Below are 24,100 nucleotides of genomic sequence, written 5' to 3'. Positions count from 1 at the left end.
CAGTATATTTTCACACACCGCATTTGGTCATACTGGCTACTGCCGCCTATCGATTTCTGCGTCTATCGTACTTTGTACGTCTCTATCGAAATTTTAATTAAACGTGAAGAAAAATTGGAATTGAAGTGAAATTGACAAAGTGCCGTAAATGGAATCGAGAATCCACTGAATTCGGCGTCCTCGTGATGCGCAGCAAATGCGGACGTGTAAAACGCAACGCGTGTGAAGTGCAGGCGACCCGTAGCAAAGCAAATAACAGCAGCAGGGCAAAGCAGGCGTGAAGAAAGCGACGCATGAAGAAAAATGAATACAGATACGAAAACAAAAGGCCAGCCGCGTAGATAAATTAGCAAGCATTAATTAATTGCCGAATGTAAGCCGTTAGTTGTAGCAAACCCCACTTTTTTGACAGATTTATGCATTTTCCAATGTCTTGTGCGCCCCTCTCTCTCACTTGCCATGCGTGTGTGTGTGTGTATGTGCATACTCTTCTTTTTCCCGTTTACGTTTTGCCTCTACTCGACTCGCCTTCGTCTTTGCTGAGAAGTGCCAATTTGTGTGTGTGTCGTCGCATTGATTATTCGCCCAATGGACAATTTGGACAATTCACGGCATGAAATTGTATCCCAACGTGGCCTGGACCACAATTTAACAAACATATTTTGATTTACATCTGATTTCGGTGCGAGTCCCTGGCCATTATGCCAGACAGAGCTGGCACGAGTCGATCCATACAAATACACCGCAATTGTATGTATTTATCTGCTCCCGACGAGGCTGTGTGAGTGCGAGTGCGTGTGTGTGATGTGCAAGCAAAACAATTTAACCGATTCGAATCGAAGTAAAGACGAAAGCTACTTCGCCATCCCGATTCTGATTCCGATCCCCGATCCCAATCCCAATCCCGTGATGCACAAAGTGCAGACGCCGACGACGACGCCGTCGCCGCCACAGCAACGTCACTAATCAAGCAGCAGCAAAAACAATAAGAGCAGCAGCATCGCCGATGACGACGGCCACCGTCGTGCGTTTTTTGTTTCCTTTTTTTTTTTTGGTTCTCTTATTTTATTTTTATTTTTTTTGCCGTTTGCTGCTCGGTGTGTGCTTCGTCCGCACCCTAAAAGAGGCAAACAAAAATCATAGCGAATTAAAGAAAATGTACTGCAACAATCTAAATGAAAAGGCACAAAACAATAGCCCGAGCAGAGTAAAAAATTCAATTGAATTTGTGTCGCACGAAATGCAAAACAACAAGCGACCGACCAGACGAATATATGTACATGCATGTACGTGTGTGTGTGTGAGCGGTGTCCATGCCCGTGTATGTGTGGGAGCGACATGGCTGCTCTTTGTGCAAGAGTGTGTGGCTATGAAAAATAGGCGTGTTTCTGCTTCGCGTTGCGAGTAAATAATGCCAGTCGCACAAAGACGGGGCCGGGGCTAATTATCAAGTATTTAGCCAGGCTGCGAGTAAACAATCGCAGCAGCAGCAGCAGCTCAATTGCTCCCGCTCACTGCCGGCACAGATACGCAGACGCCCCCGCACTGCCCCAGCCCATGCACATGTACCAGTGGCGTACCATACTATTGCAGGCACATGCATACGTCTGCGGAATTCGCAACAGTGACAAATGCACCCCTTCGGTCTGAGCTGTTACTCCTTGGCAGCGTGTCTGTGTGAGTGTGTTTGTCTGTACTGGCCATGGCGAACTCTGATTCCCCTGAAGGTTAGCGGGCACGTGTGCATCCCCTAAACCCTACACCCTACGCCGAAACAGAAAACAGAAATGTATTTTTTATCCGCCAGCCAGGGAAGTTGCCAAAGCGCCGTTAAGTTGGTAACACACGGGCAAAAGAAAATAGCCATAAACGAGGCCAGGCAGTAAACACACATATTTGTGATAACGGCTGCCGCCGCTCCGCGCTGCGTGTGGAATTCTGAATGATTTGATTTGTGCCCGCGCCTGCTCCCACTCCCCACCGGCAGCGGCGATAGTGTGCGTGAGCTGGCCCCGGGCGTGAATCACTTGATCGATTTGATAATCAGTTTTCGGCTTTTCCACCTTTCTTGGCCACAAGAGAAGATCACCTTTCACCCCTCCTCTTTCGATGTCCCATCATCTCCTGCTTACCCAAAGACAACATTATTCCCATTCCGTTTTCACACTCAGGAAGTCATCGGGACTTGAGCTTCGCTCCTTGGACACAGATGACTCAGCAGTGGATATCTGACTAACTTGTAAATTCTCCGCTTTCTCCGAACACAGAGACACCGAATAGAACACGGGCAGATTCAGGATTACAGCCAAGAGTTGTAGAAGAGGGGCACTGAGTGAGCTGGGAGCGCGCTGGGTGCTGGAGCATGAGAGACAGCCATGCCTTCGGCACGACCTGGTAGTCTCAAGGATCCGGAAATAGCCGATCTGTTCAACAAGCATGACCCGGAGAAGATTTTCGAGGATCTGCGCGAGATCGGCCATGGGTCGTTCGGTGCGGTCTACTATGCCCGCTGCAATCTCACCAAGGAGATCGTGGCCATCAAGAAGATGTCGTATACCGGGAAGCAGAGCCAGGAGAAGTGGCAGGATATACTCAAAGAGATACGGTGGGTAGTGGGTTGGATGGGACTATGTTGCCGGGAATATAATTACTGACCTAATCTCTGGACCTCTGCTTGTTGCAGCTTCCTTCGGCAATTGAATCACCCGAACACCATCGAATACAAGGGCTGCTATTTGCGGGAATCAACCGCCTGGTTGGTGATGGAATATTGCGTCGGCTCCGCCTCGGACATTATCGAGGTTCACAAGAAGCCGTTGCATGAGGACGAGATCGCCGCCATCTGCCTGGGCGTGCTCAGTGGCCTAAGTTATTTGCATTCGCTGGGCCGCATCCACCGCGACATCAAAGCGGGCAACATTCTGCTCACGGACAACGGTGTCGTCAAGCTGGCCGACTTCGGTAGCGCCGCCATCAAGTGTCCAGCCAATAGCTTCGTCGGTACGCCCTACTGGATGGCTCCCGAAGTGATCCTGGCCATGGACGAGGGCCAATATGACGGCAAGGTGGACGTTTGGTCGCTGGGCATCACCTGCATCGAGCTGGCCGAGCGCAAGCCGCCCTACTTCAATATGAACGCCATGTCAGCGCTCTACCACATTGCGCAGAACGAGTCGCCCACACTTCCGGTAAGTCGGTCCGAAAGGAGGGATAAGTTCTCGACTCGAAGATAGACTGCTTCTCCATACTAAAAGGTCGAACCTTTATGAAAGGATATCTGAAAACCAATAAAGATCTCTGGATGCCCTCACTTCTAACCTCTAACCCATTCATCTTTTGCAGAAGAACGACTGGTCGGACGCGTTTTGCAGTTTCGTCGAACTGTGCCTCAAGAAGATGCCCGCGGAGCGTCCCTCATCGGCCAAGCTGCTGACCCACGCCTACGTGACGCGGCCGCGCTCCGACACGGTACTGTTGGAGCTGATTGCTCGCACCAAGTCGGCGGTGCGTGAACTGGACAACCTCAACTACCGAAAGATGAAGAAGATACTCATGGTGGACACCTGCGAGACGGAGAGTGCCGTGGGCGATGCCGACGATCAGCAGGACGACCACGCTGGCGGTGACAGCAGCAAGAGTAATAGTATTACTTCGGAACACTCCATACACTCGGTGGGTGTATCGGCGGCCAGTAGTCAGGTGAGGATCTATCCGCGTCAGCAGTTGGATCTGCTATAATTTGCTGAGTTCTGAGCCCATGTGTCATACTGATTTCTTTGCAGAGCTCCTCATCCAATTCCATACCGGCTGCGGCCCAGAATCATCACCATATCGCAGCGCATCACCATCAGCAGGCAGCGGCCGCCGCTGTGGCAGTGGCCATGCACCACCACCATCACCACCCGCATCCGCAGCCTAGTTGGCCCAGTGGTCAGCAGCAGCAGCAGCAGGCGGGTCCCCCTGGCGCCGTTTCCCGCAACTCGTCGCGCCACCGTAACCGGCCTCCGCTGCCCAATATCATGCACAGCATGAATAACAACGTGACGCCGACGAACTCGGCCTCGGTGGTACCGGCTCCAGCGCCTGCTCCAGTACCGGCGCCTCCACTCACCGTGATGCCGCACCTGGGAGCGATGGGTCACGGTGTCGGGGCCTCTGGTACCAGTGGCAGTGGCGGCGGCGGGGGAGGCTCCCCGGCATCTGGCGGACCTCTGCCAGATCGAATGCAGCCCATCCAGCCGAGATATCTAACGACGCCCGCCGCACAGGCGGCTGTATACGCGGCCAGCTCCGCCTCCTCGCAACAGGCCATCTCCAATGCCGTCAACGATCACGGGCCGAACAACTTTGCCACCATACGCACCACGAGCATCGTGACCAAGCAGCAGAAGGAGCACATGCAGGTGCGTTGTCACATTTCCGTTTTATGTTTCGTGTTTCGTTCTTCGTTCTTCCCGCCTCGGCCATAGATCTCTCTCAGTGTGCTCGCTCGCTCTATCTCTCGTTGGGGGTTGCAGCTTAGACCATTCTGTCCATGGGTCACGCCTGAGTGGTAGTCGTTCGTAGTTTAGGCTTCGTTAGCATTCCATTTCTGCGATGCGCGTCCTTTGTGTGTGTTTGTGTCAGTGTCATCCGTCAGCCAGCAGAAGATATGCAGTTGCAGTTGCAGTTGCATCTCGTTCCATTTGCCCAGCCATTCCCAACCCCCGCTCGCCTGCAAATGCTTCCGCTACCCCTCTAACTTTTGCCCACTACTACAAGCTCTCTTTGTTGTGTTTATTGTTCTACTCCCGCATCCTCGAACAGGCGCGCTATAACTTCTGCTCGCAGCTGTGCGGTGGCGACCACATCCACAGTCCCCGGCGGATCGAGGTCGGCGGTGGCAAGCAAGAACCAAAACCAATACCAAAACCCAAACGCCACTGTCCCTGTGTAATTTCGTAGCCAGAGAGCGGAGGTGCCAAGCCAACGACAAATAAATGTTTGAAAAGCAGTCGCTGCCAACATGTACTTACTGTAGTTAGACGTGTTGCTGTTCCCGTTGCCGTTGCAATTACATCCCCTGCCGCTCCATCGCATTCCAACCCACCAACTAGTGCCCATCCCATAGCCTCCTCAGCCGCCCACTCATGCCTTGGACCGCTTCTGTTTTCCACACTTTTTGGCGTTAATGCGTCACTAGCGCTTGAAAATGATTCGAATTTGTTGTTAATTTATTAGTGTAGCTTTTGGTAGTGCCACCACTTGAACTGATCCATGCCACGGGGTCTGCTTTGGGACTGAATGTACACATGTTAACCGCTGTTTCGGTGTATATCGGCATTGCCCATCCATAAAAGCCTCCTTAAATACTTTATAAAAGCGTTCAAAACATTATTTGCTTAATATTTTAACATGCGTTTAACACACATTAAGATGTTTTATTTCCATTTCCGCATTTTTTAGATGTTTTATAACGTAAAAGCAGGTGCTTGAAATTCTAGTTCCAATTATTGTTAAATCCAAGGTGATACATTTTCAGTTTTACAAGACATCAAACATTAAACAGTTCTACACAATTTACATTTACAAAATACCATTCAACTTTTAAAAAATGCCTCTCAAAACTATTACAATATTACTTTTTAAAAATTCCTGTTAAGACTTAAAAAAAATTCATTTCAAACCTTTTGAAAAACTTCTCTTAGATCTTGTAAAAATTCCTCTTGTTACTTTTTAACAATTTGATTTGAGAAAGCATCAATAACGACTTTTTTATGCTTAGCTTACTGCTTTCATAGGGGGTTACACCGTTCAAACTCGATCCACACACAACACCCACGCACTGCCGCAATAGGGTCACACTGGGTCGAGGCTCAACTCGATCCACACAATCCATCCCTGCAAGCGAGAGCTATTTAGTAACTGTGTTTGTTGGTCATTTGTTGCTTACTTTACTCGTTTTATCTGTTAACTTGGACTCGCACCTGGCGGGCTATACGTAGCAAGAATACGTACTCAGACACCCTGGGTTCAGGTACAAGTCGAAAATACCAAAGGAGCCATGTTCTGCGCACTGTTTGCGCCCATTGAGGTTAGGTTCGAGCTGGAGCTGGAGCTGGAGCTCGATGGCGGCTGTGTAAGTTACAGTTATTCCGTGGGGCCGTAACTGTTAGTCGATCTCTTGCATCTGTCGCATTACCACGCCTCTAACCTCTGACCTTTAACCTCTAACCATCTGTGCCTTCTCTGCCCATCCATTACATCGCGATCCCTTTGCGCAGGAGGAGATGCACGAGCAAATGTCGGGATATAAGCGAATGCGGCGCGAACATCAAGCACACCTGGTCAAGCTGGAGGAGAAGTGCAAGGTGGACATGGAGGCGCACAAGGCGGCGCTGGACAAGGAGTATGATACGTTGCTGCATAACTTTACACGGGAACTAGAGCGGCTCGAGGTGAGTTTCGTATGGGATTTGCCCCTGGCCTGGACATGACTTCCCCTCTCACTTTCAGAACAAACACCTGCAGGATGTGGAGCGGTGGTTAAAGCAGACGAGCGCCGCCGAGAAGAAGCTACACAAAGAGATTACGTTGAAGCAGGAATGCGACCGCAAGGCGTACGACCTCAACCGGAAGAAGGAGTACAAGGCGAACAAGGAGCGCTGGAAGCGCGAGCTATCCATGGACGACCAGACGCCAAAGCGGCAGCGCGACCTCACCCTGCAGTCGCAGAAGGACAACCTAAAGCAGCACGAAGCGCAGGAGGAGCAGCGCATGCTGCAGGCCCAGAAGCAGTATATCGAGCTGGAGATGCGCAAGTTTAAGCGCAAGCGCATGATAATGCAGCACGAGCACGAGGACATACAGCTCCGCGATGTAAGTTTCCTCTAATATTCTATTTTTCTTCCGATTTATATCTATCGTCTTGCACAGGAGCTTGGAAAGAAGGAGCAGCAGCTGCAGCAGGCCCACGCGATGCTTGTAAAACACCACGAAAAGACACAGGAGCTGGAATACCGCCAGCAGAAGAGCGTGCACCAGTTACGCGAGGAGCAGGTGAGTTCCACGAGTAAAGCTTTCTTGGCTGGCAGAGTCTTATTCCTTTCCCCACGCAGATAAACAAGCAACACGACACAGAGTTGCACAATCAAAAAGACTACATGGAACGCATCAAGAAGGAGCTGGTGCGCAAGCATGCGGTCGAGCTAAGGCAACAGCCCAAGAGCCTCAAGGTATGACTCACCGAGAATTTTTGAGGCCGACTGATAACATTAATATGTTTTGAATCCAAAAAATAAAAAAACAACAGCAAAAGGAGCTCCTGATACGCAAGCAGTTCCGGGAGACCTGCAAGACACAGACGAAGCAATACAAACGCTATAAGGCGCAAGTGCTGCAAACGACGCCAAAGGAGCAGCAAAAAGAGGTGATCAAGCAGCTCAAGGAGGAGAAGCATCGCAAGCTGACGCTGCTGGGCGAACAGGTTCGTTTATACCCACCATGTTTTTTTTCTGCCAATACTTACCCTTAGTTTCTGTTGCTGTTGCAGTACGAGCAGAGCATTTCCGACATGTTCCAAAGCCAGAGCTACAAACTGGACGAGAGCCAAGTGATCGAGTGCCAACGTACCCACGAGCAGCTGGAATACGAGCTGGAGATGCTCACCGCCTATCAGAACAAGAACAAGAAGCAGGCGCAGGAGCAGCGGGATCGAGAGCGCCGCGAGCTCGAGAACCGCGTTAGCGTGCGACGGGGTTTGCTTGAGAACAAGGTAGGCCGCTTGCAACATTAACTCTGTCCACATTGACTTTCATTCTGCCCTCTCAGATGGATGCCGAGCTTCAGCAATTCAATCAGGAACGAGCCGAGCGCTTGCGCATGAAACACGAAAAGCATACTAAAGAGTTGGAGGCATTCGATAACGAATCAAATTCCCTAGGTTTCAGGTAAAGTTAATATCTCTCTTCCAGTTGAAATATCCCTTTCAAGATCCCTTTGCTTGCAGCACTTCATCGCTTAGTGAGGTATCCCGTGAAGCCTATCCAGATGAGGAGGGGAGCCTGTCAGGTTCCATGAATAGTTTACCCCATAGCAATAGTTCAACGAGTTTTCCGGCTGGTTCGCTATAGCATCAACAACAGCAAATGTTTAATAATATGAACCACTTACATTTTAATCGAAATTATAAAGCCACAAGCAAGAGCAGGACAGAATCGGAAACAGGAACAGAGAGAACTGCCTACTAGAGTCCTGTTCTTTATGTAGAAATTATAAACAGCAATCAATTAACAATATTAATCCCTGAGAAGGAAAAGGATCAGAGAGAAGAGGGACAAGCCCAAGCTTGAGTATTTTCTAACGCTGCAATAGTTTTGTATGGAGGAAATATCGATTCGAGAAGACAACCAACCAAGCAACTAACATTTGAAACAATTTAAATCAAGATCAATCAAAACAAAACAAAAATAAACAAAGGAAAACACTTAAACATAAAGAGTAGAGCTGGGAAAACAAGAATGTGTCATCGAAAGCAACAACTTCCAAGCGGTTCCAGCTCTGATAAATACATAATTATAAATGTAAGCAAAAGTAAGCAAACAAAAAAGAAAAACAAAAGATCAACAGTAACACAACAAACACAAAAAAAAAAAACAAGCAAACAAAGAACAAGATTCTAAATTCGATATGCAAATTGTTTAAAAATTATCCTTTATAATTCTAATTTGATATTATTACCGAGTAACTGAGTAATCCAATCGCCTATTTGTTTGTTAACCCCCTTTATATGTTTCCGCTCTCGCACTGGAAAAGTAATGTCGTATATAGAACCTTGTGTGTATGTGTATTTGTTAAACAAAAAGCAAAAACAAAGTAGAGACTCTCGTCCTGGCGAGTTTTAAATGTTATTTCCAATTGGATAGTCGAAGGAGAACTGCGATCGCAGCTCTGCCGATGATGGCACACGATCGATTGCCATTTTTGCATGTTGTTAGGTTCCAAATTTCTTTTTATTTACGTTATGTTTTTTTCGACAATACAAATAAATGTATTTTTTACAAAAGGAACAAAAAAAGATTATACAATTATTATTTTATTCGATATAAAGAGAAGATTTGATGGCCAAATTTATTATAAACTCACGACAAATATACAAAAGAGGGAGAGTTCGTTCGTTTTGTTTACAATTTAGTTTTGTGTGTTAAAACGAAAAAATATATAAAATAAATAATAATAATAAATACATAAAGTAAAATAAGCCTATTTTAGAGTTAATTAATGCAATTTGCGAAATGCTTAGTCAAAACAATAAAAATTGTATAGAAAATTCAAGCATCTAAACGTTTAATTATTTAACGATATATGTTTAACGTGGAAATGTGTATATTATTTTCATTTGATTAACACAAGACACGACCACGCCCACAGAGAGAGAGAGAGAGGAAGGAGTAATCGGAAGACACAAATGTAGAAGTTAACATTTTAGTAGAAGACAACATAGCCAGGGGGAATGAGTTCAACCCTACACACTCTATTTCCGTAAAGTTAAAGCAAGTTTGAACTGGGGAAAAGGCGGGACAGGACCTGACAGGACACGACAAGACAGAACCAGGCAAGGATCAACGGTAGCGGTACTCAGTTGGTTCCGATTATCATTATTATTATTACTATTATTATGAATGTGTATTATTCTAGTACATAGATGCATAGTTACTTTGGCAAACATATACATATATCAACCTATAGCAAGCGGAGCAAGACGAGGACCGATGACGCGATAGAGAGAGAGATAGAGATAAAGCACGGGGAACACAAAAATCATACATATGTAATATTTTTTATGTTTATAAAATTGTTTTTTTTATGTATTATTCTAATTATTATTATATAAATATAAATTGTATTTTTGCAATTACGGTAAATGAAGAAGGAAAACGAATAACAATTAAATTGATGCACGTCAATGTCAATAAAATAAAACATATTTAAAAATAAAGCAACCTGTGGTTTGTGTTGTGTTTGCAGGTTTCCTTGTGGGAACCCCAATTCAAAGAATACTTTTCCCCTTAAATACCTATGTAAATAAATGGGGTTTCAAGAAATAATTTTAATTGTTTTACATTTATTTAAATCTTGAGTCATTTAATATACATAGACGAAAATATTCCGGCCAATTGATACTTCAGCAATCAATATAACCATATATTATTATTATTGCATTTACATTTTATGAGAAAAAAACACCCAGCAAAGTCGGGAAATTGCAACAAATACAGAGATGTGTGTGTGTAGCTAGTGGCTTAGGTATTTTGTGAGAGGTATAGATGGATCCAGCCTTTTTCCACTATAACTCTTAATTAAATCTCTAAGCACTTGTGCAGTTCTCTGTGACACTCTCTTTGTGTTTCATTGCTATTTTTAGGTGAATATGAATTAAGTAGTGAAGCCTAACAAAGAATCCAGCCCGAAGTGAAGTGGAAATCGAAGAAGATACAATACTGTACGGGATATTTAATACCCTCGCTTCTAATTACAAATCCCGGAATTGGGCAGATTATCGGAATGTTATTAACGGCTTGTTCACCTATTGATTATGCGATTAAATAACTTTGTAACTCTGGCTAGGATATATATTTTACGATAACACATTGCCTAAATACCTTAATCTGGCGTTCTTTAATTTGGAATCAGTTTCACTTACGACTACTATATCCTTCGGTACGCACACATACACATAAAAATAAATATGTTATAAATATTCATATAGAAATATACATGTATTCATATAAGGTATATGCGATAATATATGTGTAGAGTACGAGGTTTAATACCGGGATCGAAAAATATATATATGTATATATACGTTTGTGTTTAGTATGATGTAGTGCCACAAACTGAGCCTACCCTAGGTCATGCATGAGATGCTGATCCATCACAATCCTGACCGCCGTATTGCGTCGCTTGCCCCTTCTCTTTGCTCTCGGCTTCAGCGGTCCCGACGCGTTTCATCCACGCACTAGGCCATGGTCGCTGGACAAGCGATGAGCCTCCAAGCGGCTCAGACGCCGACCTCACGACCCCATCAGGCTGTCCAGAAAGGAGTGCTTGTTAATAATCTTCGTAGTGGCAATCAGGAACTCTACGTTGTTGTCCTCCTGGGCGGCAAGGAATCGCAGTGCGGCGACCTCAGCAAAGGTGCAGCCGCCCACAAAGCAGACCAAAACCACACGCGGCACGTGTAGCAGCGATTTCTCGGCGACCGTGGCGCCCGGATGTCTTCCACCGATCCCTACCAGCTGCGCCTGGAAGTCCTCGAACGTCGGGCCGGGCAGGTTGTTGATCTGGCTCTTAAGGGACTGCCAGCCCAGCGGTTTCAGCGAATGCTCCACGAGGCGTGCGGTCAGCGGGGCGTAGAAGCTGTGCACGTAGCTAATGTCCTTCGGCTCCACTTCGACATTGTCGTCCACGGTGAGGTGAAGGGTCTAAAAGGAGAAGAGAGAACGAGCTTACACAGTATTCTTTCTCATCCTAGACGACAGCTCACCTTCCGCAGCACCGCATATGCCCGAGACTCCGTTTGCTGGTGCAGAAGGCCAGCCTTCTCCAAATTGCTCATGGTGAGCAGCACTTCGAGGCCGTAGACCTGCACCAGCTCGCGCTTATAGTGATTGAGCAGCTTCTCCTTAAGCCCGGAGGAGGCGGCGCATTGCAAGCAGATGAGTCGCAGCACGCGGCGCAGTTCCGCTTTACTGGCGATCTGATCCTCGATATAGGCGCTCGGCTTGTCAATGTCCGCGCAGACCATGAACTCCTGTTCGGCGGCCAGATCATCGGCGAAGGCGACTGCGTTGACCTGCTCGTGCAGCAGACCAGCAATTGCTGTGTGCTCCGACGTCGCCTTCTTCTGGGCCATCAGCTGCGGCAGCAGGTTCTCAACGAAGCTCTTGATCTCCTTCACGCTCTTGTCCTGCGAGGTGGCGTGCATCTGGGCGTGAATCTCACGCGCCTTTCGCGCAAGCAGCTTGGTCACCTCGTTGAAGTGCTTGTTTCGCAGTTCCGCATAAAGCGTCTCCCCGGAATGCAGCATAATAGTCTTCTTCTCGCCGTCGCCCAGCAGTGACTGTGACTCGTCGACCCGTGATCCATTGCCAATATTACCTCCTACCCCGCTAGAGAGTCCGCCGTCGGATGGGAAGTGCTCCGAGGGCAGCATCAGTTTGTTCTGCCGGATGCCGTAGAATTCGTCGATGAGTCCCTCGTAGGTGAGCTGCGTGGCCAGCGGGCTGAGCAGGTCGATGCTCCGGTCCAGCAAGATCAGCTGGTCGACAATACCCTTGTCGCCGTTGTACAGCGTTCGCTCGTCGCGTCCCAGCTGCTTGGCGTGCTCCCACACGCGATGCGCCTGCTCGCCCTTGCCGTAGATTTTGGGAATTCGACCGTACAGCCGCTGGAGCTGCACCAGGCCCACAGCCGCCTGGTACAGCGAACTGGTGTCTCCATCGACGCTAACGTCTCGGAATGCGTTGGGCAGTTCCATTGTGACGACGTCCGCATCAAGCGGCAGGTAGTTCCAAGCCAGTTCTGCGATGCGTCCGAAGCTGCCGAGGACACCGCTGTTCTCCAGTTGGCTGATGCACAGGCAGGAGCGTCGGGGTGTGAAAAGGATGTGATACTGGCGGCCGGCCGCAGCAGCCGCCTGTCCGCCGGCCTTCACATGGCCTGCAAGCTGGTCCATTAGTGCAACCCTAGGACGCACCACGTACACTACGTTGACCACTTCGCGCGGCAGATGCAACTCTTGTTTGAGGGCGAGAAGCCGAATGCCGCGGTCGGCGAAGAGCTTCGGTCTGGTCACCAAGTTCAACGGCCCGATCATGGCCTCGTCTAAGACAATCACCTTGGATCCCTCGATGCGCTCCAGCTGCTGGACCAGCTCGCGGCAATTGGCCTCCTGCAGAAGCTGCAGGTTGACCCGCTGCCCCTGACCCTTTAGATGCGGAAACATGCTCCTCCAATCGCAGACCTCTCTAGGCACGGATGTGCATGTAGTTGTGGGGGCGGTGTTTTGTGTGTATTTTTGGCTCTTTGCTTTGACGGCTTCGGCTCGAGGTCTGGACAATGTCGTCGGGACACAATTTTGATCCTTGTCCCGGTTTACTTGAACTCCATACGCCGTAAATATTTATTATTCGGATTGGTCGAGGCGGAGAAAGTCTTAAGAAAAACAACAACAAATCAGTGGGATATTGGGCCAGTGCGACCAAACGTCGCTAGTGAAATCGAAACTTTTTCCGTATCTCGCGCCTGCGTCGTAGGGATATTTGGGGACAACAAAACGTTGTTGTTTTAAATATTGTTGTTGTTGTAAAAGAGTTGTTGTTGTAGTCTGCAACGAGGCTTTAATTTGAACAAATTCCTCAATTTTTCAATTTGAAATACCAGGTGAACTGAAGGCAGTAGCAAGCCAATTTACTTTTGTGCAATTTCATTGTATAGCCTAAAAGTATGCTACAAAGCACTGCCAACAGTAGGCAATTCCAAAATATGCAATATTTTTTGTAGTGTGACCAGCTCATTTTTCTACTTAAAGCTTATTATCGTAGCAAGGTATTTTGATTTTGTGCTATCGTTATTGGTGTGTATCGATAAATGAAAACCAGCTGTTCTTCCGTCAGGAACGAGACCGTAAAATTAAATGTTGGTTAATTTTATATATTTAAACGTAAGAAACGATTGCCGACCGATAGATTCTAACTTGAGCAACGTAAGTAAGACATTCGACCGCCCGCAGTGCCATAGTCATCAGCTATTCCCCTCCAGTTCCAGTAGACTTGGCCAAGCTTGGCACCCGCTCTGAGAACTTGTAAAGTGCTCCACCGCTAGGACGTTTGAGTGGACATTCCAGCAGCGTAAGCGAAAGACATTTGAGGACAATCTGCGGAAGAACCGCATAGTTGTCAGCCATTGGATCAAATATGCGCAGTGGGAGAACAGCAGCTGGAGTTCCAGCGGGCGCGCTCCATTTGGGAGCGGGCGCTGTACAACGAGCATCGGAAAGTGATGCTCTGGCTAAACGACGCTTAAATGGAAATTAAGAACAAACAGGTGCCGTTACCGTAATGCCGCGCGACAACCAATTCTGGTACAAGTACTGGAGAACCTGGCCGGGGCGCGGCAGGTATTTGAGCGGGGACGTGATCGTTTCCGAGCGCAAGTACCAGTACAAGCAGGAGGTGGCCAAAAATTGACTACCTTCGAGGCGGAGGGCGAGCGCGACCAGATCCGTCGAACGAGAAGAACTTCTGGCTGCGCTACATCTATCTGTAAATCAATTATGCGCTGTACAAGGAGCTGGAGGCTGAAGATACGGAGCGCACGCGCCAGATATATAAAACCTGCCTCGAGCTGATACCGCACAAGCAGTTCACATTCAGCAAGCTGTGGCTGCTCTACGCCCAGTCCGAGATCCGCTACAAGGAGCTGCAGCGGGCTCGCAACGGCTGAACTGCAGTCCTTCGGCTCGAACCAGATCATCCTGAGGGGCCAGGCAGACGGAACCTTGGGCATGTTTATCCGGCAACCGGCTACGCAAACCCTGCAGACGCAGCAGAACCGTAAGACACTAACTATTAATCATTTCCAACTGGTCCTAATTATGAATGCTCTTTGCAGTTTCCTCGGAGATTATCCAGTGCAATATGACCCAGACGCCCCCCAAGGCTCGCACCCAACTGGACGCACTTGCCCCGAAGCAGCAGCAGCAGCAAGAGCAGAAGCAGAAGCAGCAGTTGGCGGTAGCCACTGCTCGGTTGCAGCAGCAGCAACAACTCACATCAGCGGCTCTGCAATGCCCTGGAGCCCCGATCATGCCCCACAATGGCACCCAGGTGCGTCCGGCCATCTCGGTGTTCACGCAACTGCCCAGAACCCGAGCATGCTGAAGGGCAAGATGCGTACCAAGCAGCAGCCGGTGCGACCTGCCTTGTCCACCCTGAAGACGGAGAACGGCCAGAACAAGGTGGTGGGTCACATGGCCACCGTGCAGCAGCAACAGCAGGCGACAGCGAATCTCCAGCAAGTGGTTAACTCGGCGGGCAACAAGTGGGTAATCTGAGACCCCTTGGGCCAGATCATCGAGCTAACTGAGTACCTTTGGATCATAACATAACGGTTGTGATGAGCACGACGGGCACTCCCATTACGCACCCACAGCGGGAGTGGACAAACAGCAGCAACAACAGCAGCAGCAATTGCAGTTGATTCAGAAGCAGCAGTATCTGCAGCAGCAAATGTTCCAGCAGCAGATCGCTGCCCTCCTGTTCACCCAACAGCAGCAGCAGCAAGTGACCGCCCAGCAACAGCAGGCGGTGGCACAGGCTCAGCAGCAACAGAGGGAACAGCAGCAGCAGGAAGTGGTCCAATCCCAGACGCAGGCCCAACAGCAGCAAGAGCTTGCCAACGCCACTCAGCAGATCCTACAGGTGGCCCCAAACACCTTCATCACCTCCCACCAGCAACGGCAGCAGCAACTACATAACCAACTGATCCAGCAGCAACTGCAGCAGCAGGTGCAGGCGCAGGCCCTGGTGCAGCATCAACAGCAGCGGGAGCAACAACAGAACATCATCCAGCAGATTGTTGTGTCAGGCGGAACGACTCCAGAGCAGCAGAACGCGGGTCAGCTGCAACAGAAGAGCGTGGCCTTTACGGTGTCTTCGACCACCACGCCAGCCGGACTAGCCACCTCCAGTGCCATAGGCGGCAGTAGTGCCAGCACGCGCACCAAGGAGACGCTTTCGAAGACGGACACCCTTGTGCCCATTGGACAGAAGCGCGACGTCGAAATCCTCAACACTAGCCAATGTGAGTGCATCCGCGGAGGCCAGCAGTTCCACCGGCGAAGCCCTGCCAAACGGAGAAGCCACTGAGGCGCTTCGAGGAGGGCCTGAAGAAGAACGACCGAGCGCGCATCATCTACAAATACGGCAGGTCACATTCAGCAAGCTGTGACTGTTCTACGCCCAGTTCGAGATCCGCTACAAGGAGCTGCAGCGGGCTCGCAAGGCCCTTGGCCTGGCCAAGCTCGTTCGCGGTTACATCGACCTGGAAATCCAATTGCGCGAGTTCGAGCGCTGCCGAGCTGTCCACGCAGACGTCCTGTGGACTTAAGTTGCGCAAGTAAGAATCCATCGGTCGGCACTCTTTTCCTACGTGTTTATCTATAAAATTAACCATTTAAATTTACAGTCCCGTTCCTGACAGAACAGCTGATTCACATATATCGATATACACCGATAACGATAGCACAAAATCAAAATACTTTTGTACGATAACGAGTCTAAAATGGTGAAACATGAGCTGGCCATACTACAAAAAGCTTGTGAAAAATAAGCTGCCACACTACAAAAATTGAGATAATCTGCGCAAGAACAGCATGGTCGTCATCCACTAGATTAAACATGCGCAGTGGGATGCGTAGCAGCAGGAGCAGGAGATCCAGCGGACGCGCTCCATTTGGGAGCGGGCTCTGACAACGAACACCGAACCGTGACGCTCTGGCTAAAGTACGCTGAGATGGAGATGAAGAACAAACAGGTGAACCAAACCCGCAACCTCGGATCGCGCCGTTACCGTAATGGTGCGCGTCAACCAATTCTGATACAAGTACACATATGTACATGGAGGTGCTGGAGAACCTGGCCAGGGCGGGGCAGGTATTTGAGCGCTGGATGGAACAGCAGCCAGAGCAGCAGGCCTGCCAGACGTACGTGAATTCTACGAGCGCTTTGTCTACGTGCATCCGGACGTTATGAACTGGATAAAGTTTGCCAAGTTCGAGGAGTCCGACGGCTTCATCCATGGCGCGCGGTGTGTCTTCAAGCGGGTGGTGTGTCTTCAAACGGGCGGTGTTCTTCGGCAACGAGTACATCCAGAAGCGACGGTTCATTGCATTTGCCTGCTTCAAGGAGGGCCAGAAGGAGCCCGACCGGGCGCGCATCATCTACAACTATTCGCTGGACCACCTGTCCAAGGACCGAACCCAGAAGCTATTTAAGGCCTACACCATACAAGAGAAGTGCGGCGATCGGGCTGACATCGAGGACGTGATCGTTTCCGAGCGCAAGTACCAGTACGACAGGAGGTGGCCAAAAATTGAGCGCGACCAGATCCGTCGAACGAGAAGAACTTCTGGCTGCGCTACATCTATCTGTAAATCAATTATGCGCTGTACAAGGAGCTGGAGGCTGAAGATACGGAGCGCACGCGCCAGATATTTAAAACCTGCCTGGAGCTGATACCGCACAAGCAGTTCACATTCAGCAAGCTGTGGCTGCTGTACGCCCAGTCCGAGATCCGCTACAAGGAGCGGACTCGCAACGGCTGAACTGCAGTCCTTTGGCTCGAACCAGATCATCCTGAGGGGCCAGGCAGACGGAACCTTGGGTATGTTTATCCGGCAACCGGCTACGCAAACCCTGCAGACGCAGCAGAACCGTAAGACACTTTAACTATTAATCATTTCCAACTGGTCCTAATTATGAATGCTTTTTGCAGTTTCCTCGGAGATTATCCAGTGCAATGTGACCCAGACGCCCCAAAGGCTCGCACCCAACTGGACGCACTTGCCCCGAAGCAGCAGCAAGAGCAGAAGCAGAAGCAGCAGTTGGCGGTAGCCACTGCTCGGTTGCAGAAGCAGCAACAACTCACATCAGCGGCTCTGCAATGCCCTGGAGCCCCGATCATGCCCCACAATGGCACCCAGGTGCGTCCGGCCAGCTCGGTGTCCACGCAACTGCCCAGAACCCGAGCATGCTGAAGGACAAGATGCGTACCTGCGCCACCGCAACAGAGGGAACAGCAGCAGGAGCAGCAAGTGGTCCAATCCCAGACGCAGGCCCAACAGCAGCAGGCGCTTGCCAACGCCACTCAGCAGATCCTACAGGTGGTCCCAAACACCTTTATCACCTCCCACCAGCAACGGCAGCAGCAACTACATAACCAACTGATCCAGCAGCAATTGCAGACGCCTTTGTGCCCATTGGACAGAAGCGCGACGCCAAAATCTTCAACACCAGCCAATGTGAGTGCATCCGCGGAGGCCAGCAGTTCCACCGGCGAAGCCCTGCCAAACGGAGAAGGCACTGAGGCGCTTCGAGGAGGGCCAGAAGAACGACCGAGCGCGCATCATCTACAAATACGGCAGTTCACATTCAGTAAGCTGTGGCTGCTCTACGCCCAGTTCGAGATCCGCTACAAGGAGCTGCAGCGGGCTCGCAAGGCCCTTGGCCTGGCCAAGCTCGTTCGCGGTTACATCGACCTGGAAATCCAATTGCGCGAGTTTAAGCGCTGCCGGCTGCCGAGCTGTCCACGCAGACGTTCTGTGGACTTACGTTGCGCAAGTAAGAATCCATCGGTCTGCACTCTTTTCCTACGTGTTTATCTATAAAATTAACCATTTAAATTTACAGTCCCGTTCCTGACAGAACAGCTGATTCACATATATCGATATACACCGATAACGATAGCACAAAATCAGAATACTTTTGTACGATAACGAGTCTAAAATGGTGAAACATGAGCTGGGCATACTACAAAAAGCTTGTGAAAAATAAGATGCCACACTACAAAAATTGAGATAATCTGCGCAAGAACAGCATGGTCGTCATCCACTGGATTAAACATGCGCAGTGGGATGCGTAGCAGCAGGAGCAGGAGATCTAGCGGACGCGCTCCATTTGGGAGCGGGCTCTGACAACGAAAACCGAACCGTGACGCTCTGGCTAAAGTATGCTGAGATGGAGATGAAGAACAAACAGGTGAACCAAACCCGCAACCTTGTATCGCGCCGTTACCAACCAATTCTGATACTAGTACACATACATGGAGGTTCTGGAGAACCTGGCCAGGGCGCGGCAGGTATTTGAGCGCTGGATGGAGCAGCAGCCAGAGCAGCAGGCCTGCCAGACGTACGTGAATTCTACGAGCGCTTTGTCTACGTGCATCCGGACGTTATGAACTGGATAAAGTTTGCCAAGTTCGAGGAGTCCGACGGCTTCATCCATGGCGCGCGGTGTGTCTTCAAGCGGGTGGTGTGTCTTCAAACGGGCGGTGTTCTTCGGCGACGAGTACATCCAGAAGCGACGGTTCATTGCATTTGCCTGCTTCAAGGAGGGCCAGAAGGAGCCCGACCGGGCGCGCATCATCTACAACTATTCGCTGGACCACCTGTCCAAGGACCGAACCCAGAAGCTATTTAAGGCCTACACCATACAAGAGAAGTGCGGCGATCGGGCTGACATCGAGGACGTGATCGTTTCCGAGCGCAAGTACCAGTACGACAGGAGGTGGCCAAAAATTGAGCGCGACCAGATCCGTCGAACGAGAAGAACTTCTGGCTGCACTACATCTATCTGTAAATCAATTATGCGCTGTACAAGGAGCTGGAGGCTGAAGATACGGAGCGCACGCGCCAGATATTTAAAACCTGCCTGGAGCTGATACCGCACAAGCAGTTCACATTCAGCAAGCTGTGGCTGCTCTACGCCCAGTCCGAGATCCGCTACAAGGAGCTGCAGCGGACTCGCAACGGCTGAACTGCAGTCCTTTGGCTCGAACCAGATCATCCTGAGGGGCCAGCCAGACGGAACCTCGGGCATGTTTATCCGGCAACCGGCTACGCAAACCCTGCAGACACAGCAGAACCGTAAGACACCCTATACTAGTAATCATTTCCAACTGGTCCTAATTATGAATGCTCTTTGCAGTCTCCTCGGAGGTTATCCAGTGCAATGTGACCCAGTCGCCCCCCAAGGCTCGCACCCAACTGGACGCACTTGCCCCGAAGCAGCAGCAGCAGCAAGAGCAGAAGCAGAAGCAGCAGTTGGCGGTAGCCACTGCTCGGTTGCAGCAGCAGCAACAACTCACATCAGCGGCTCTGCAATGCCCTGGAGCCCCAATCCTGCCCCACAGTGGCACCCAGGTGCGTCCGGCCAGCTCGGTGTCCACGCAACTGCCCAGAACCCGAGCATGCTGAAGGACAAGATGCGTACCTGCGCCACCGCAACAGAGGGAACAGCAGCAGGAGCAGCAAGTGGTCCAATCTCAGACGCAGGCCCAACAGCAGCAGGCGCTTGCCAACGCCACTCAGCAGATCCTACAGGAGGCGCTTCGAGGAAGGCCAGAAGGAGAATGACCGAGCGCGCATCATCTACAAATACGGCAGTTCACATTCAGTAAGCTGTGGCTGCTCTACGCCCAGTTCGAGATCCGCTACAAGGAGCTGCAGCGGGCTCGCAAGGCCCTTGGCCTGGCCAAGCTCGTTCGCGGTTACATCGACCTGGAAATCCAATTGCGCGAGTTTGAGCGCTGCCGGCTGCCGAGCTGTCCACGCAGACGTTCTGTGGACTTACGTTGCGCAAGTAAGAATCCATCGGTCTGCACTCTTTTCCTACGTGTTTATCTATAAAATTAACCATTTAAATTTACAGTCCCGTTCCTGACAACAGCTGATTCACATATATCGATATACACCGATAACGATAGCACAAATTCAGAATACTTTTGTACGATAACGAGTCTAAAATGGTGAAACATGAGCTGGCCATACTACAAAAAGCTTGTGAAAAATAAACTGGTCACTCTACAAAAAGCTTCAAATGTAACGTTGGTAGACTAGCTTTTTTCTAGCTAGATTTAAAGCTCTGCTACAATATAGCTAAAGGTACAACTCTAATTTGAAGCTTTTGCACTAAAGTTAATCCGCTTTCTGCGGTTTCTGTTCGCCTGGTATTTCAGGTCGAGAATTAGATGGATTTGTACCGATCGAAGATTTGAATTTGCTCATCTAATTCTCGAACTGAAATACCAGGCGAACAGAAACCGCAGAAAGCAGATTAATTTTAGTGCAGACGCCTACAGCAACCACAGTACAGCAACTAACCAAATTGAATGCTGGGTTTTGCCTACAATAACAACAATGAACAACGCTTTTACAAAAGTTTTAAATTAAAACAAAAAATATAATGAATATGTATGTTTATTTCACATTTTTTAGTGGTTTAAATTAATTCGTTGATAAAGAGCTTCTGCTACCCTTTCCGTTCGTCCTCCTTGACCGCCACAATAACCGTCCCGTTCTCGGCATTCTTCTTGATCAGACTTTCCCACAGGGCAATGAGGCCTCGCGATAAGGACGCCTCCTTGGGCGTCAGATCACAGAGCTGGGCCAGCGACATGGTCGGACCCATCCCATTAATGCTGCCATTGGCTATGGAGGCAGCTGCGATTGCCAGCGGGCTTGTGTACGTTCTCCGGCTCGATGCTGTTGGTAAGAATGAAAATTCAATGAGAATCAAACTTCCTTTAGTAGGTTATCTAAAACTTGCCCATTTTTATCCAACTCCTGGGTGGACTAGACATTGCGCAGGTTTCCGGGTCCATAGCAGTGCTCCACCTCAGAGTCCTCATCGCCATCCTCGTCCGCATCGGCCTCTTCGCCTGTGCTGAGCTTGTCCAGCGAAGCCTTCAGTGTGTTGTGCCTCTTAATCTTGCTCAGGCGCTTCAGCGCCTTGAGGTCCTGCAGCTCCTGCTGGATCTTCTGCTCGATGGGCACATACTCTTGGAACAACGGCCTGCCCTCCGATTCCGGCTCAATGGCTGCCGGTGATAGGGTGACCGTGGTAATGCCCGTTGTCGAGTTGCCGTTCTCCAGGAAGGCCAACGACGCGCGTGTTCTGCTTGAGGGTGTTGCTGTTGGTGTTGTTGTTGCTGCTGATTTCCATTCTGATAGTTCCCTGGGATGCTGATGTTGCCCAATGGCGAGACGGGCGGCAGGGCACTATTGGGTGTCACGAGCTTGCCATGGGAGGCCATAAACCGCTGCATCACCCCCTTGGTAGAGGCACCGCCGAGGCCGCTTAGCTGCGGAGTGGAAGTGGTCCTGGTAATGAGCTTCTGCTGCGGCGGCTCCGGTGTCATGTTGAGGCAGTTGGGTCCAATGTAACGCTGCTCCTGGCGGGTGACCACGGTCAGGTTGAGCGGCTGCTGCTGCTGCTGCTTGGACTGGAGGTTGTTGTTGCTCTGCGAGGAGGCCGCGAAGCCCGAGTCATTAGAATGTGGGTCATCGAAGCTTTTCTCCTTGGCGCTGTTTACGCTAGAGGCACGTCCTATTCTCGGTATTCCTCTTGATCAGGCTTTCCCACTGGGAAATGAGGCCTTGCGACAAGGACGCCTCCTTGGGCGTCAGATCACAGAGCTGGTCCAGCGACATGGTCGGACGCATCCCATTAATGCTGCCATTGCTGGCTCCATTGGCTATGGAGGCAGCTGCATTCAGGCTGCGATTGCCAGCGGGCTTGTGTACGTTCTCTGGCTCGATGCTGTCAGTAAGAATGAAAATTCAATGAGAATCAAACTTCCTTAAGTAGGTTATCTAAAACTTGCCCATTTCTATCCAACTCCTGGGTGGACTGGATATTGCGCACCGATGATATTTCGTAAAGGAAGCGATCGGCGCGGGCCAGTGATTCAATATCCTCGCTATGCTCATCCAACAGTGCACGCTCCTCCTCCGAGGGCGGGAACTTTAGCAGCTGCTAGACCATGTCGAGTGTCAGCTGCTTATTACTGTCCATCGAAAGAATGGCCCTAGAAGAGAAGAGATTAGTATTTGGAACCAGGAGGTGACCAAAGTAACTCTTACTTTGATATCTCCATATAGCTCATCTTCATCTTGCTGAGCAGTCTGAGCAGGGTGGTGCAGTTCTGGGCCCGGCGTCCCGGCTGGCTTGCCCCCAGTTGCTCGCAGATCCTCATAGGAGCCATCGGTAGCCTGTGAAAAGAGAGGAAAGCATTAAATAAAGGAAGACCTTTCATTGGAATCTCTTCGAGACACTCACCGATACCGCATTCTTTTGGTAAGCCGAAAAGAATTTGTCTATCGACTCCAACTCCACGTTGTTATACAGTCGTTGTTCGGCAGTCTGCAGCAAACGTTCGCGCATTTCGTGACTCCTTTACTGATTAAAATTATATTTTCCTCTGCAAGAATCTGCAAGAGTCCAAATTTTATTTTATCAGTTTTATACCCTTGCATGATATTATACTTTTACTCAAAAGTTTGGAACGCAGTAACGCCCTTATTAAGTAAACATATTCTTGATCAGCATCAACAGCTCTCTTCCTTTCTCTTACTCTCTCTACCTCTTTGTATCCGGTAGGTCCAACTCCCAATGTGCATCTTCAGAGCTAACTTCTTCGCTGTATGTTTCTCTGCCTATCCCTTACTCTCTCGCTCTCACTTTCTCTGTTCTCTTGGCTGGGGAACTATAAATAGAGGCACTTCGTTCGCCGCGACCTCAGTCTGTCCTAGGGGTACCTAGTGTTTACATCGATAGTGATAGTGATTAAAAGAATGACGTGGCCAATGGAATACATTTGGATAACCAGGAAGTGATCATCAATATTATGAATATCCTAATTGAAGTCAACAAGATTCGAAGTCTACACTGCAAGGAAGTAAACAATGACGTGTTATACACTCAGGTAAGTCTTAATCATGACAATTATATTATTGTATGGAAGGAAGTAAACTATGTCGTGTCCTCCACTGGGGTAAGTCTTAATCATGACTATATCATAAACATATATAGATGCTATAGGAGGGATCAGGCTATGCATTTATTTTTTAATTAATTCCCTTATTGCCATGGATCCCTTTACTTAGTTTTAATTTAAAGTGATTCAGTAATTTGTATTGAGGATATCTACAAACGAATACTCAAAGTTAAAAGCCTAAATTAATTATAAGATCTAACTCTTTCGATAGTTTTAAAACTGACCCTGACCCTAGCTAGACCGACTCGGCTGATGATGCTGATCTAGAATATATATATAATATTTATAGGGTCGAAAATGACTCCTTCACAGTATTACAAGCTTTCGACAAAAATTAGAATAGTATAAACTCACCTGGCCAGGGATGAGCGCAACTTCTCCTGGGCATCACGCGCTGTCTTGGCCTCATCCTCATCATACCGGTTCCAGTTGGACATTGCGCAGTTTTCCGGGTCCACAGCAGTGCTCCACCTCAGAGTCCTCATCGTCATCGTCGTCCGCATCG

At 49.3% G+C, this 24,100-nt stretch overlaps 3 protein-coding genes and 3 pseudogenes across 11 annotated transcripts; 4 read left to right on the top strand and 2 right to left on the bottom strand.

The window, feature by feature from the left end:
• On the top strand, nt 1-9,976 carry Tao (Serine/threonine-protein kinase Tao). 7 transcript variants are annotated; one of them, XM_020947704.2, is made up of 13 exons: nt 1-373; nt 2,268-2,605; nt 2,684-3,188; nt 3,343-3,699; nt 3,783-4,403; nt 6,264-6,437; nt 6,496-6,858; nt 6,916-7,038; nt 7,098-7,214; nt 7,292-7,465; nt 7,532-7,753; nt 7,810-7,928; nt 7,988-9,976. In XM_020947704.2, the coding sequence occupies exons 2-13, from the start codon at nt 2,376-2,378 to the stop codon at nt 8,109-8,111; spliced, it is 3,129 nt and encodes a 1,042-aa protein (XP_020803363.1). In that variant the 5' UTR covers nt 1-373; nt 2,268-2,375; the 3' UTR covers nt 8,112-9,976. The 7 variants fall into 7 exon arrangements, with proteins under 7 accessions (XP_020803363.1, XP_086693599.1, XP_086693597.1 ...); XM_086837471.1 differs by having other exon boundaries at nt 7-781; XM_086837472.1 differs by lacking the exon at nt 1-373 and adding an exon at nt 541-750.
• A 106-nt stretch (nt 9,977-10,082) lies between these two features.
• car (vacuolar protein sorting-associated protein 33A) lies at nt 10,083-13,581 on the bottom strand. Its single transcript, XM_020947766.2, has 2 exons — nt 11,525-13,581; nt 10,083-11,462 (listed from the first exon to the last, which is right to left on the bottom strand). The coding sequence occupies exons 1-2, from the start codon at nt 12,983-12,985 to the stop codon at nt 11,052-11,054; spliced, it is 1,872 nt and encodes a 623-aa protein (XP_020803425.2). The 5' UTR covers nt 12,986-13,581; the 3' UTR covers nt 10,083-11,051.
• A 6-nt stretch (nt 13,582-13,587) lies between these two features.
• On the top strand, nt 13,588-16,389 carry LOC110180162 (uncharacterized). Its single transcript, XM_020947817.2, has 3 exons — nt 13,588-13,744; nt 13,801-14,594; nt 14,653-16,389. Exon 3 carries the CDS (start codon nt 15,270-15,272, stop codon nt 15,906-15,908), a length of 639 nt encoding a protein of 212 aa, XP_020803476.2. The 5' UTR covers nt 13,588-13,744; nt 13,801-14,594; nt 14,653-15,269; the 3' UTR covers nt 15,909-16,389.
• LOC147642979 (crooked neck-like protein 1 pseudogene) lies at nt 16,324-17,365 on the top strand (annotated as a pseudogene).
• A 153-nt stretch (nt 17,366-17,518) lies between these two features.
• Nucleotides 17,519-21,019, top strand: LOC110180161 (crooked neck-like protein 1; annotated as a pseudogene). The gene is made up of 4 exons (XR_015272700.1): nt 17,519-17,743; nt 17,831-18,380; nt 18,617-19,684; nt 19,746-21,019. The product of XR_015272700.1 is annotated as a crooked neck-like protein 1 (transcript).
• Nucleotides 21,020-21,331: 312 nt separating this feature from the next.
• Nucleotides 21,332-24,096, bottom strand: LOC110184134 (uncharacterized; annotated as a pseudogene). Its single transcript, XR_015272699.1, has 5 exons — nt 23,950-24,096; nt 22,878-23,019; nt 22,682-22,810; nt 22,438-22,574; nt 21,332-22,162 (listed from the first exon to the last, which is right to left on the bottom strand). The product of XR_015272699.1 is annotated as an uncharacterized LOC110184134 (transcript).
• Nucleotides 24,097-24,100: the final 4 nt, after the last annotated feature.

This window comes from Drosophila serrata, unplaced genomic scaffold, assembly GCF_035046125.1.
Source record: "Drosophila serrata isolate PLE 108 unplaced genomic scaffold, ASM3504612v1 contig_310, whole genome shotgun sequence".
In the NCBI taxonomy this organism is placed as follows: domain Eukaryota; kingdom Metazoa; phylum Arthropoda; class Insecta; order Diptera; family Drosophilidae; genus Drosophila; species Drosophila serrata.
Note: the sequence above shows the minus strand (reverse complement) of the source record. Positions and strands in the feature narration are given on the sequence as shown.

Bases quoted from the DNA above. Each gene is read 5' to 3' on its own strand.
- Tao (XM_020947704.2), top strand. From the start codon at position 2,376: ATGCCTTCGGCACGACCTGGTAGTCTCAAGGATCCGGAAATAGCCGAT. The intron at 4,404-6,263 runs GTGCGTTGTCAC...CCCTTTGCGCAG, and splicing joins AGCAGAAGGAGCACATGCAG to GAGGAGATGCACGAGCAAAT. The intron at 7,929-7,987 runs GTAAAGTTAATA...CTTTGCTTGCAG, and splicing joins TCAAATTCCCTAGGTTTCAG to CACTTCATCGCTTAGTGAGG.
- car (XM_020947766.2), bottom strand. From the start codon at position 12,985: ATGTTTCCGCATCTAAAGGGTCAGGGGCAGCGGGTCAACCTGCAGCTT. The intron at 11,463-11,524 runs GTGAGCTGTCGT...TTCTCCTTTTAG, and splicing joins CATATGCGGTGCTGCGGAAG to ACCCTTCACCTCACCGTGGA.
- LOC110180162 (XM_020947817.2), top strand. From the start codon at position 15,270: ATGTTCCAGCAGCAGATCGCTGCCCTCCTGTTCACCCAACAGCAGCAG.